The sequence below is a fragment of the Sander vitreus genome, chromosome 22 (genome assembly GCF_031162955.1).
Source record: "Sander vitreus isolate 19-12246 chromosome 22, sanVit1, whole genome shotgun sequence".
Taxonomy (NCBI): domain Eukaryota; kingdom Metazoa; phylum Chordata; class Actinopteri; order Perciformes; family Percidae; genus Sander; species Sander vitreus.
The window spans coordinates 8,145,331-8,160,555 of record NC_135876.1 but is presented as its reverse complement, the minus strand read 5'-3'; the positions used below and the strand labels follow the sequence as shown (position 1 = coordinate 8,160,555).

The following is a 15,225-nucleotide window of genomic DNA, read 5'->3' as shown; positions in this document are numbered from 1 at the left end:
CATTTATGTTGATCAATAAATCATCATCTGTTTCTCAATGCTTCCGAATCGGAACCTAAATACTGCGGGATTCCTCTAAAGCCATTTAGGCCTACTGTAGATCTCTACTGGCGTGGAGGTTGGAGCAGCCATTTGCAAGGAAATAAAATATTGGTTAAAGTTAAACACTCAACAGGTATGAAACCCACCCATTAAAACATGGTCCTTACATTCTCTTCTTCTCATCAGGAACCTCAGTGTCTGGCAAAGCCTCGATATATTTACCTTAAAGTTCCAAACCGACTTATATACACTTAAAAAAGGCAAGGCACCAACACTGCATCTACACAGGAAGTGCAGCGGGAGCAGCACGTTAGCTGAGCAGCAGCTTTTAGGGCTGGGACGATATGCTTTTGTCCCGATTCAATTATTTCTCGACACGATTTGATAGTATTGAGTATTATGATTTTTTCCCTTTCTTTAGCAAGAACTTTCTAAGAAGAATGCACATCACGTCAGTCAGTCAGTCTGTACATTATATGTATTTTCTGCATTTTCCGTCGGTTTTGCTGGAAAAGGACATGATGTAATCATATGATGTAGTCGCCGTCCGCGGTGCTGTATAAACAGAAAATATTTAGGTGAATCATTTGTAAAAGAAAAAAATCTATTCTAGGGGAAATAATCGATTTTAAAAAATCGTCGCAAATTAAAATCACCATACGTATGTTTTTCAATTTCTTTTCCCACCCCTAGCAGCTTTAGTCCTCTGGCATTTTAACACGCTAACATTTGCTAATTGGAACTAAACACAAAGTACAGCTGAGCTGATAGGAATGCTATTAGTTTTACGTTTTTTAATAGACTTTTTATGTATAGCACTTTTTATACGAGTTTGTAGTTTGCACTTGGTCATAAACCATGTATTGGACAAATTATAATTTTGAGCTGATGGTGGCGCTAGATGAAACATTGAGTGATCACCAACCTTGTCACAATTTATCCTGAGCAAGACATGAATGTGTTCACCAAAATGCTTGACAATTCATTCGATACTTGTCGAGACGTATCACTTACATCCACAGCCCTTATTCCTCAACCTGGCACAAGAAGAAAAGTTGGTGGATCACCAAAGTCATTAGGATTCCTCCAATATTTCAGTCTGGAGCAAAGTAATGGACAGACTGACCGACACGTCAATAGAGCCACTGCTATAGTGACTAAAACATATTGCTCTTGCTTAAACTTACCTGGATAAATAAAGCTTAATATATAGCAATGACTGACAGATTGTTTTTTCTTTTGGTCAATGCAATACATAATTGGCAATAATTGTTCATTTCAAACATTAGTAATCCAGTTATACAGTATGTTGCAATGTCTAATGACAAAAACATTGGACTTATTAAGGCTAAGGCATGGTTACAGTAGTCCCACACTTTGCCATACCATTTATAGCTCAAATGTCCCTTTGTGTTTTATAACTTCGTTCCCCACTGACATCAGGACAGCAAATGATCCAGCACTAATTTGAGAGGTAGCTATATTGTTGCAGGTTTGTTTCCATGGGGAAGAAGCCAGGGCAGCTCCCTGCGCTGGGGTTAGCCTCTGAGCTTGGTTAAGGTGACAGTGATCCATGTCTCTCTGGAGGGCTACTATACAGGATATGTAGCATTATTATACCATTAAAAATAACCGTAAATGAAAGGATGGTGAGAGGAATGGTGGTGGGGGATGGAGTGGTAGTGAGAATGTAATATAGCCTTTGCTTCATGTCAACGCCTGAGGGATTTCTCAGCTAAAAGATGAGGGTGATCATGGCTACAGGCTAGTCTTGTTTTCAAGTCTTAATGTATAGAGAAAAATTCTTCACGTTATCTGACTGGACAGTTTGATTGAGAGATGTAGCATTGCAGCAGCCAGCAGATCGATTATGCCCTGGTGTATTGGCTCACTGTAGAAATGTCATCTTAATAAACGATGAATGACACTTGTCTTGAAAATGGTGGAAAATAACAGTGATCCATTCCTGATTTGGTGGGGGCAGCAATGTAGCAGGCTAAAAAATAATATATTTGAAACTAGCATATCTGAGCAGTTTTCACTGTATGAGTCACAATTTCATATAACAAGCATATTCCAAAGGACCAGTTACTGACAGCTTAGATCTCTCAAAACATATTACTCTTTAACTTTTCTGTTTAATTTAGGCTACTTATAAATTAATAATGCTCCGTTTTTCTTTTGTAGAATTAAATAAGGAAGGATTAGGCTTTGACTTTAAGTGGAACCTACTTTTTCTCTTTCTAATTTAATGCATTGTGGCCATAATTGTGGCATACTCTCCCATTACACCGTGTTACATGTACAAATCCTCAAACCTTTTCATGCTTGACAAAAAGCTGGCTATTGTCACAACACAACTATACACATTTATGAATTGTGTGTGTGTGTGTGTGTGTGTGTGTGTGTGTGTGTGTGTGTGTGTGTGTGTGTGTGTAATGGGAGGGGTTACGATTTTGATAGCAAATGTGCTACAAACTGGTACAATGCATCTCTCCTTGTTCTTATACAAGGTTCATGTTTAATTGTGCATTGTCCCTGTTTAAATACAATTACATTACATTACAACTAGGTATTCTTTAAATATCCTTCACAGATAATTAATTGTTATTAGCTATGGATCTTCTGTATTAAGACACCATTGTTAAATCAGTGCCTCCCACCAGGGGTACTACCCAGGGGGTACTGTTTATGTTGGGAGCAAGGTTATAATTGTTAACGAACAAAATAATGAAAACTAGGTGGGAAAAAACATTGTCATTAACTGGAATAAAAATAAAAAATTCAAGTAAATGTCCTTAGTTTTCGTCTTTGTCGATGTCTTTCATAGAGCAAATAACGTTATATCTTTCCGACCATGACATTTCCCGTAGATATGTATAGTTTCCGACTGGGAAACCAGAAATTCTGACATTCCAATGACAATACAATGTCAAATTGAACACAACATGTCCATGCCCCTCGCCTGGCATCATGGCGGTACCGAAAGTCGGAAGAAAGTGGCACCCATTTGATTATGACTGTGTCAGATAAAAGCAAGTGCCTTGCAGTGGAAGGTGATAAAATATGTGGACAATTTATTACAGGGAAAAATCCCACAAATTTGAAAGTACATTTGAGAAGCGCGCACAAGTTCGGAGGCTAACCTAGCTTACCTTAACAAGGTAAAGGAGAACACAAAGCCCCCTTTCCCCGAAACAGAAGCTAACTCCGGTACAGGGCATGGATGCAGAGGCGGAGTGGCAATTGGGAGAGTCAGGCCTTTTCCCAGTGGGCCGGTAGTGTTTTGAGGCCGTGAGGGCCGGTCTGATAATAGTTATACATTGCAAGTTCTTAGCAACCCCATCCGGCGGCCTGGTGTGCGGCCACTGCCCGCTGGTCAAACTTTGCAGCCTCTGTTCAACCCCATACGGTGGGCCGCAGCAGCCTCTTATTTCAATACAAACACAGCACAGGCTAATCAGAAAGCACTAATGAAGGGCAGGTCACAACCATGTCTAGGATTTTCAGATATATAGGGGGATCAGTGAGCGGCCCCTCCCCAAATGGCACTGTAGCCCCGAATGTGTTTTGAAAAGTCGATAGAGATGAGCAGCGCAGCTTCCGTGGTCTGTGCAGCTTCAGGTTTATAAAGGACGCAGTCTGCTGTGGACATGCTGCGGCAGATGTGATGCGTTTGTGTATTTCTGCAGTAGTTTCGGTTTTCCACCTCCCATGTAGAGCAGCGCAAGCTACAGCCACTTCCCTAGCTAAACTTTGCCTCATTCAGAGACCAGAGACCCAAACGGGACTCTGAGTCTATCACAAGGTCTGAGATCTACCGCATCAGCAGACCAATCACGTAATGCACAGCAGACTATGGTGCAGGTAGATTATTTTCTGAAATATAGTGACTGTATTCTTGTAATAGCCTATTATCACTTTATATTTCTCAAAATATCACGACTCATATTTTGAATGTGCACAAAGTTTTGGACATTAGCAAAAATCTTTGTTGTGCACAACACAACTTATTTCACCCCTAAAGAATACAGTACACTTGCATAGATAAGGATGCAGTGAAGAGTTTACTTTGTGCTGCATGAATAAGTTTCATTAGCTTTGAGTTAACTGTGCCAAAGTACTATGCCAATGGACTGTAATGTACTGTCCCGTTAACTGGTAAAGGTAAAGGTAACTGTCCGTGTAGAATGTATACTTACAGCCATCAAACAACCCTCGGCTGTAGCTCTTGATGTACTTGCCTTGCTCTCTCAAATATACCATCTCTTAAGCAGGGGATATCGTCTTGTCCTCCTAACCATATCGCAGTGGCACCCAGTGGCATGCCATATAAAAGATAATGGAATATAAAATTGTTTTTATATCCTTTAATGGGGAGAGGCTGCATGCTGAAGGCTTTCTCCACCATTGTTTTAAGGCACATGGATCTTCTAAATCGCCACCACTGATCGCGATGAATGCAACACAATGACATTTACACATCGTCTCATCTCATAACCTCCGCTCAGTCGACTGGACGGCCCGCAATGTGGTGCTTAAGGTGGTTGAACGGTGCAGCAAGTTGCCTTAGATCACTATTGAATTTCCCCCGCTGGTGCCACAAAACAGTATATTTCATTTGTTGGATACTTTGAGCTGTCGGCCTGCGGTCCACTTCAAGCTTCTGACGGTTGGTGCAGCACCAATACTCTTTATATTTATGTGTTTGTGTGGGTGTGCAACAAATGTCCTGCTGAGACCAACTTTGTTCAATTATTATTCAAATTATTTACTATTGTTTTGTCTAGCCAACAGTCCAATTATTCCATTCACAATGATGTGAAAAAGATTAAAAAAAATAACCAATCCTCACATTATGGATAACGTTTAACAATTAATGATCAAAATTGTTGTCAATTTTCTGCCGACCGTCTAATCAAATAATTCAGAACTAATATGTATTAATGTAAAAGATGAGGATCACTAATCAACTTTGCGCCCTAATGTAAAGATGAGTGTGTAAGAGTGTGTGTTCAGAGGCTGTAATGCCTAAATCAGGGTTTAATCTTCAACACAGTCCTTTAGCTCATCATAATAATCAATGTATTGATGGGATTTGAGAGTTTCACCTTACTGTAAAAATGAACTAGTTTTGTCAAAAAGCTGTATCAAAATCTATGCTAATGTCTGAGACAGTTGGCAAGCTGAACCTGGTGTGTGTGTGTGTGTGTGTGTGTGTGTGTGTGTGTGTGTGTGTGTGTGTGTGTGTGTGTGTGTGTGTGTGTGTGTGTGAGATTTCAGGTCCCCTGTTGCCTTGTTGACCATGGTCCAGGCCAGTCGACCTCCGGCTGACCCTGAGCCATTTGAAAATATGATTGTAATCCTTGTGAGGATTTGGCCTGGGTGTCTATTACCAATGTAATCTGTCACACTGGCATCCAATATTCATTCCACGTCCAGGTTAAGCCCCTCTTTCTGTCTGCACCACCCATCACCATGTGTGTTAGAGAGAGAGAGAGAGAGAGAGAGAGAGAGAATCCAGTAAAGGTGTTGGCATGACTGGAGAGAGAGAACGAGAGAGAGGTTTTGAAATTGAGAGAGCACTGCTTCAATCAAGCCCCTGGGTCGGGGTGAAGAAATCTATTGTGGAACACAAGGTCTCATTAATGCAGCAGGGATAGCTTTAACTCCACACCCTGTCTTACACACACACACACACACACACACACACACACACACACACACACAAACACACTCCCACCTTGCTGAGGGAAGAGAGGTAAAGATATAGAAGAGAAATGGATAGATGTGAGGAAAAAGATTCTGCATGTCTGGGGAGAAAGGTGGGAGAAAATCTATACTGTTGATGAATGAAATGTTCACACAAGTTGAAATATAAGTATATGTAACAGATATATAGATATATAAATTACAGTTGTTATGCATTAGCTTACTCTGTGAATTTCCTTTTGTGAATTTCCTTTTGTGGACTTTTTGGACCTTATTACTCCCCTATAAGTTAAAATTTGTTGGATGGATGGATGGAGAGATGGATGGAGGGTTGGATGGATGGATGGATGGAGAGATGGATCGAGGGATGAATGGATGGAGAGATAGATGGATGGATGGATGGAGAGATGGATGGAGGGATGGATGGATGGAGGGATGGAGAGATGGAGGGATGGATGGATGGATGGAGGGATGGATGGATGGATGGATGGAGGGATGGATGGAGGGATGGAGAGATGGAGGGATGGAGAGATGGAGGGATGGATGGATGGATGGAGGGATGGAGAGATGGATGGAGGGATGGAGAGATGGATGGATGGATGGTGGGATGGATGGAGAGATGGATGGATGGATGGAGGGATGGATGGATGGATGGATGGATGGAGAGATGGATGGATGGATGGAGGGATGGATGGTTTTATTACAGTAAACGAATATGATTTGAGTACAATACAGTATCTCAGCTTACTTATCCAGCATTGTTATTGGCCATTTTTCTTAGGAAGTCTAACAGAAAAAAAAAATTTCTTTTACTGGAAGGAACTGGAAACTTAAAGCAATGGATAAACAGGAAGGAAGACTTTTTTGTGCTTGCACTCTCTCCCCGTTATGTACCACGAAGCATTATCCCTTTGCGGTGGTGGAGGAAGTACTGAATCTCAGTACTTAAGTAAAAGTACAAATAACCAGAGACATATTTACTTTAGTAAAAGTAGAAGTACCACAATGACAACCCTACTTAAGTAAAAGTAAAAAGTACCTGATTTTAAATGTACTTTAAGTATTAAAAGTAAAAGTACTTTTAAAAAGTAAATATTTATTCTCTTAATTTGCATATTACCACAAAAAAAAGTTGGTTAGTTGGTTAGTTTGCACATTGGTCAGTGAGGGCACTGTGTCTGCGACCAGTGATTTACAAAGGGCTGGTTCAGTTATTTTGATGCTGAGCTTCGACAGTATCCATACTGTCCACTACCACAAACAAGACCTGGCTTTTAAAAAAAGTTCCTATCCTAACCAGCATAAAACGGAAATATGTTGTTAGAATCGGAATGCGGTTGGTTTTATTCATGGATGTATTTTAAGATGTTTTTTTTATTTTTTTTTATTTCACTTCAAATAAAGTGTGTGAAGCAGCGGAAATGGGGAGGCGGATGTGAAAAGGTCCATATATAGATATGAACCATAGACTGTTAATATTTACAGTCAATGATATGAACGCGTCTTACGCAGCCTGGCGGAGAAGTAAACGGCGCTGTGGACAGAAATACATGGCAACTATCATTTAAAAACGGGAATAATAAAAAGGAAACATTTTCACTTCACCGGGCTCTGGAGCACCGGAGCCGGCTTGGAAGCCGATGAAGGATCGGTGGTGCCCCATATATACGGTATCTATGGCAACCAAACTTCAGTGGTGAGACAAACGTGTGACGGCCAGGAAGACATTTTTGCAGGGGGAAAAACTGATCAGAAAATGTAACGAAAATGTAACGAACGTTGTAGAAATGTAGTGGAGTAGAAAGTATAGATAATTGCTGCAGAATGTAATGAAGTTAAAGTCAAAAGTATGCACTATTGAGTCTACTTAAGTAAAGTACAGATATGTGAAAAATTTACTTAAGTACAGTAACGAAGTATTTGTACTTGGTTACATTCCACCACTGTCCCTTTGTGAGAGAGTCTCCATAAATGAATGTTGTAATGATTTATGGACATCCAACTGCAGCACATGATCTTTAATCTAAATGTCTTTTTAAACTCAACGCAATTCGAAAGACTCTCCTCACAGACAATTTAATCTTTAAACATAGCCGTTGATGCAAAGCTAAGTATAAGAGTGGGAGTGTGATTTAGAAATGGCTGGAATTGATTTCTAATAAACTGTGTTTCTTACCAAAAACCTGCAAAGGCTGGAGCATTTGGTGAGGAAGCAATTTGTTGCTCTCATTAGTAGTTCCTGGTATTGATATGTGTCGAGAGAAAAACTCCTCCGATCACTCTCCATCTGTCTTTGTCTTTCTCCTGTGCTACAATAACAGCAAAGACAGGATTGCATGTGGGTGTTGTTGGCTGGATGGATGATTGTCTGCCTGCATTGTGTGGGTCAAAATTGCATCTGAAAAAAAAACTAAACATAATATTTAATTTCTTAAAATACCTTCGATCAGAAGGAACAGTGTAAATGGCAGACCAGCCATTCTTTATACATTTTGTGTAGTGCCATTCATACTGAGTTCATAGAAGGTGTGTGGTGAAAACATCCTTCTAACATATTCTCCTAACAATAGTCCGTGCTTGAAGCTGACATGATTGACAGTTGACTTCATGTTGTAAATGACGATATCAATGTCAGTATCATAAATTGTGTACACAATCTGTGATTGGGGTTGCATCTACAAGGCAGGAAACATCTTATTTCAAATAACTATATTGTAAAATATCCACAAAACTGTTATTATTGAGCATGTTAGTGTGGTATTATTCTAATATATGATGGGTACAGAAGCTAATTTTGTCTAACTCCTCCTGCCTCTTCTTTTGTGAGAGGCATTGAAGCTTAAAGTGTGATTTTCACGGCAGTCACATGCATTTCACTGTTCAAAAAAGTTAATAGCTATTTATTACAGTACAAATATTGCACACACAACGGCCATCCTTTAGGAATTCTATCTTTTTACTCCTTTAAAAGAAAGGTTTTTAAGTCAAAAAGAAGATCAAATCACATGTTGAGATTGATTGATTTTTCTCAGGCCCACTGATCACTTTCAAAATGAAATTTATAAGTGCAAGAAATAAAGAAGAAGAAGAAAAAGAGACGATGGAAAGGTAGAAGGAAGAAAAGATGGAGGGTGGGATCAATTTGCTATGTGGGTTAGTCCAAGACATCTGTCACACAAACGGGTTTGTTTGATTGGTGGGAGCCCATTTATCTAGATGGCTTGTCAGCAGTTAGTAAATTTATATTCCCCCAAGTCCCATCCTCCATCAGCGGTTATGGTGTGTCCGGGCCAAGACTGTCAGCCACCATGGTCATATCTTATTTTAAAACTAGAAACGATCAAACTTATCTGCTCTACTTTTCCGTTGTGCATGTATACCCCTATCTACTTTTCATGGATCACAACTGTGACCTCTGTATCTGATTGTTGGTGCAAATACAATAACTGATGATGAACATTACACACATTCTCCCTACCTTTGTCAGAACAACCTTTTACATAGAGCTTTGTTCTTGTTTTTTTTTTTGTTAGGTAAAGGTTAAATCATATAAGATGAAACACCTCTTGTCATCTGTATAGAGCCATTATGAGAAAACACATGAATGGGAGGGAAAGAATCAGTGCAGCACGGTATGGTTGCCAGGTATAGTGTACAGTAGTTCAAGTCGAGTAATGAATCATAAAAATGTGAGAATTTGCATAAAAGTAAGAAGAATTTCTCAGTGGACAAGTTCAGGAGCCTTTTCTTATTTCATTCTTATGGATAACAAACTAAGGTATAGCAGAGCAGCATGTTTTTAACTTTAAATTAATAATTTGTTCAATAAACTGTAGCAGTTATGGATACACAATGAAAGATCTCAAAACTGAAATGTGCAGCCAGAAAAGTGCCTTGATTTACAAATGTTTGAGAGTTAAGTTGCTTCAGACAGATGATATGAAGGCAAATTTGTTGTCTCAAAGCATTGGTTGGCAAAGCAAGGAAAACTTCCCTGTGGCCTAAACGCTACAAATAATGCTGGTCTGTGGAGTGCAGCTGAATGGAATTAGTCTAATTTATTATCCTCTACGTTGCTGCATTGTTGATTTTTATTCCTCTAGTCGGCTTGTCAAATTAGCCCAAACAGTTTGACAATAATGGTGACAACACCAAAGGAGTTTAGAGCTCCTGATGATTTGTGAAATCCACCAACAACCACGTACATGTTGGTATACATGAACACCCAATTGCACACACACACACACACACACACACACACACACACACACACACACACACACACACACTTGCTCTCTGACTCTATCTCACTGCATCACCATGCTAATAATCGGATTAAGCCGCTGTGTTTTGGGTGGGTTGACGCCATCTCTATTAGCACCAATTTAGCGTGACCGCTCCAGCAACCTGAGCGCTGGCTTTGTTATCTGCGGTGGCTCTCCCCCATCCTGACCACTTACCATCACACTGGGATTAATAGAAACATCTTTTGTAATTACAGAAATGCTGCGTTGCCATGCCAGGTGCTGTCAATTATTTTAATGTGTGCCAAACCATTAATTGGCCAACAGAGCCCTCAGCGGTGCCCTACAGTAAAACATAGATATCTGGCATTGATTTTCACGAGGCCGTACTCAGCATTTTATCTCCTTTCTCTTCTGACCGGTGAGGTTATTGATCTTCATAAAGGCAGTATTTTGTCTTTAGGGGAGCAGCGGAGTAGACAGTAATGAAAGGTTTTTAACCTGTGTATTTGGGGGAGTGCTGGACGACTAGATGCTACACGCAGCAGATTTTCAGCTGCTCGGCCACAGGGATCGATAGGGATACATCTTTGTCTGATTACAGAGATGTGCTGGTGAGGATGGCAGTTTGTATGTGTGTGTGTGTGTGTGTGTGTGTGTGTGTGTGTGTGTGTGTGTGTGTGTGTGTGTGTGTGTGTGTGTGTGTGTGTGTGTGTGTTTGTGTTACAGTAATAGCTGTTCAGTGGATCTGCCTGATTTAGACGTAAAGGAACAAAAAGCTTGACCATGATACAACAGCAACACCCTGTGTAGTGTTTACTTTTACTCTTCAAGCCAGAGGTAAGCGCTACAGCTCGACTTTGTGACTTAGTACTTTTACTTTAGATACTTTAAATGTCCCATATTATGCTCATTGTCTGGTTCAAACTTGTATTTCTACTATTTCTACAAGAACATGTTGAAACATGCTTTTTCAAAAACACTTTTTAAATACTGTCTCACTTTTTCCAATATGGGGACGTTTAAGTAATTTTTGCTGATAATACCTCTGTATTTACACTTAAAGAGCAACTTAACACCACCAACATCCAGATGTAGATGTGTGAATGTGATCAGGGCGTTCCTGCAAAAGAGAGGCTCCCTCTCAGTGAACCTTCCCTGAATAAATAAAGGTAAAAAAATAAAATAAAATAAAACACCAGGATGAAAAGCAGTCCTCTTGAAAAGGTGTGATTGGGTCAGATGAACCCATAACCAGGGTCCTGGAGTAAACCCACTGGAGGTCAACCCAGACATCATTTTCAGGGTTTAAGTTACTCCTTAAGTAAGATTTTGAATGGATGATCTTTCATTGTAGTGGTGTATTTTTACATTAAGGTATTCTTACTTGTATTTAAATAAAGGATCTGAGTACTCCACTGTTTATAAGTAAGTAGGAAGCAAACACACAGTTGAAAAGTATGCACGTATGAGGGTCAAGAGTTACTTGCTCAATGTAAAAATAGAATATTGTGTAACTGAGAACTTGATTTCAAGGCAGACATTTAATTAAAATATAAATGTTTTTAACGTTTATTAGGATTTCAAGCATATAAGGGCATCATTTGCAATGCATATAAGTAAAAGTACTTATTGTGTTGTTCAGTTAGCATGATACTGTAGAAATAGAGTATAATTAACAATAATGGGGGCAATAAAAGAAACATGTTCTTCTCTCTTCTCCCAAGTCTACACCTGTGCTCCTAGCACAGCAATCCACCATCAATGAACAGTTTTAGGTCTCCCTCAATGAATGCACATTTCCAACAAGCCACAGCTACACAGTCAGCCATCCTGCATGCAAAGTGTGTTTTTTAGCGACTGTGCACACCCCCTAAGCAGGCATAACTGTCGCATATGAGTTATTACACATCTGTCTGTAGATACACGGTGCACCAGATGCTGAAGTTAATGGCACACCTAACCTCCCACCATGAGATGGTACACTAAAACCCAAGTGGAATTTTCCACTGCCAGTCTGCCTCCTTCCTACTCCGTGTCCTCCCAGCCACCGTTGTCCAGTGCTGGGAGAAGCCTATAGGGGACAACGGTCCAGACCGGATATTAATGGGGCCCTTTAACAGTCAGAAGGCCTGACAGAGCTCTGTTTCATTGTCACCTTGCCTTGAAAGACTAGGAAAAAATTGCAAAGCTTATTAGCCAAATGGAGCTGTTTCTCCCTCGAACTTACATCAGAGGTCTGCTCCTCTATCTCTTTCCTCACCACATCGCCACACTCACACTTACTTCCACACACACACACACACACACACACACACACACACACACACACACACACACACACACACGGGCACACACACAGGGTGACATCTCCCACCTAATCAAGTAGTGGATTATCTTGTACTGATAAATTGGAGCTTGTAGCACTTGAAAGGTCCTCTTGGAGAAGTGCCTCCTCCCCCTGACAGCTAGATAGAGCCCCCAGGGAGCAAGGAGAGAACATCGCCTGGTAATGATGTAGGGTAAATCGGACAAATGTTTTTGGAAAGAACTCTTTCAAGCAAAGGGTGTGATGAATTTTAAACCACCAAAATTCAAATTCAGACATGAGGGATACAAATAATGTATTAACCATTTTATGAATGAAGGTATGATGAATAGGTTTTGGTGAAGTCAGGTGCACAACCTGTTTTTAAGTGTTAATGAGTCAAGTTGGGAAAAAATAAATAAGGTACAAGAGCAATGCAAGATACTTGCAAGATAAGAGCCAACGAGCTCACTGACTGAAAATTAAACAGTGTTGCTTTTTTTCAGTGCTATTCATTTTATCAAATCAGTCTACGAATGAATTTGTGTTCCTCTGGGCCACTTGACACATACGGCGCGCTATTCTTGTGATTCCAACATTATACATTATACAACACACAAAAAACAGACATCTTAATTTCAGGACTGGGAATGATGTGACCTTTGTAGTAACATGATGTAACAATGCAACAGAAAGCAAATGTGCTGTAATGACAAGAGTCAACAGAGGTGTTGGCAGACTCTTAAAAGATAAATGTGCAACATAAAGCTGTGTGGCTTCAAATATGCATATACGACTGCTCACTACACCCAGCGAGAATATGTATGCACATGATACCCTCATTGTTATTCAGCTTACGGCTTCACAAATCCCTAAATGACTCTCCTAATGACATGGTGGTGCATGAGAGATGCACCGCCATGCCTACATTGAGTTCTCTTCATAATCAACTCTGAAGGACCTGATTTGTTATTCCATGCTAACAAGACTTACATTTCCTTACTTTGTCTTCCTCCCTCTCTGGTTTGTTTCCTCTGCTCTCTCTCTATGTAGGAGAACCCCTATATGTGTAATAATGAATGTGACGCCACCACAGAGGAACTCGCCCACCCTCCGGAGCTTATGTTTGACATCGAGGGCCGTAACCCCACAACCTTCTGGCAGTCCACATCTTGGAAGAAATACCCAAAGGCCCTCCTGGTCAACATCACGCTATCTTGGAACAAGACCATTGAGCTGACCGACGACATCGTCCTTACTTTTGAGTCTGGCCGGCCCGAGCAGATGGTCCTGGAAAAGTCGTTGGATTATGGACGAACCTGGCAGCCCTACCAGTTCTATGCCACTGACTGCCTAGACGCCTTCACCATGGAGCCCAAGACGGTACAGGACCTGACTCAGCATACCCTGCTGGACATCATCTGCACTGAGGACTACTCACGAGGTTATGTGTGGAAGTATGATAAAACAGTACGCTTTGAAATCAAGGACCGATTTGCGCTGTTTGCTGGGCCCCGGCTCCACAACATGGCTTCGCTTTATGGCCAACTGGACACTACCAAGAACCTGCGGGACTTCTTTACCATCACAGACCTGAGAATCCGTCTGCTCCGGCCTGCTACAGGAGCTACCATGGTGGACGAGAATAACCTGTCCAGATACTTCTATGCCATTTCTGACATCAAAGTCCAGGGCAGGTAAGACCTGAATTATTCTGTATGCATGCCATTTGCAAAGCGGGCAAAGCAGGTAACTGCCCCAGGGCCCCAGACACCTAGGGACCCTAAAGGTCTCAGGTGCGCATGTCAATTGGTTTTGTTAATTTGATCAAGTCCAAATTTTTAAGGGAATTTACATCGATCAACTTAAGCAGGATCTATAGGGGTCCAACAAGACATCTTTGCTCTGGTGTGCCCTACCAGGTTAACCCAGCTATGGGTCGACTAGTTCTCTGAAGAATCACATTTAGGACTACCTCAGTGGTTTTTCTCTGGTTTTATTGCAGTGACAGTACAGCTACCCAATAGTGAAGAAATATGTGTTTACCGTTCTCTACCATTCTTTCCAATTAAGCAGCGGATCCATAATGATGTGCAGAGTTCACCAGTTGTCAGCATGTCTTAATTAACCAAGCTGCTTACGGCTTGCTGAAGCACTCTATTTTGGACGCCAAATAAACTCAGCTGTCTATTAGCCTGTGGAAGACATTGGAGGTAGCATTTCAGACGTCAGTTCACTGCACGTTGTAATTAGTGTTTAATTTACAGAATCAACAGAGGGTCATATAACATGAAAACAAGATGGCATTATACTGTCAAAGGAAAGGCCAACAAAAGCTTCCCCCGCTTCTTGACGCTACCACAAGAGTCACTGGGCCATAAACTTAAGTGGATCCGTTTTACACTCTGTGGTTTTTCAATTGAACACATGTGAATATGGTTGTAAGGGTGATGGAATGAAGATTTAATTACTCTTGTTTTGCTTTTCACACATGACAAGTTTGCAGTACAGAAGTGCAGAGTGGCGGAACGTTTTCGACAATTCGAGGTTGGGAAGATGACTGCAAATAGAAAAATCAGTGGTGTTCAGTGCTCAGTCACAGCAAAAATCAGTTGCTATAACTGATGTGGTTGTGTTTTCTGAGCTGAGTGCAAGGATTAGCATCAGGCAGAAATTTTAAGACCTCAGTTGTTGTTGTTCTCATGCTACACTGATTATAGTCGTACTGTAATATGTTTGCTGCTGTGACATTATTTACATGATTGTTCTCAAAAATCCCTTTAAGCTATTTAATGAATCTCTCATTTGTTGATATTCTTAATGTTCAAATAGAGTACAGCCATACTACACATGGCTGTAATGCTCTGTAAATGGGCAGGTACCCTTGAGCACAAAGGCCTACGATAATTAATGCCTTGC

At 40.7% G+C, this 15,225-nt stretch overlaps 1 protein-coding gene across 1 annotated transcript in view; it reads left to right on the top strand.

The window, feature by feature from the left end:
* The window catches only part of ntng1a (netrin g1a), a 108,255-nt gene that overhangs the window by 26,699 nt on the left and 66,331 nt on the right, over positions 1-15,225 (top strand). Inside the window, exon 2 of the mRNA XM_078281154.1 lies at positions 13,360-14,003. Coding sequence (XP_078137280.1) covers positions 13,360-14,003 — 644 coding nt within the window. The remainder of the gene's footprint in view (positions 1-13,359; positions 14,004-15,225) is intronic.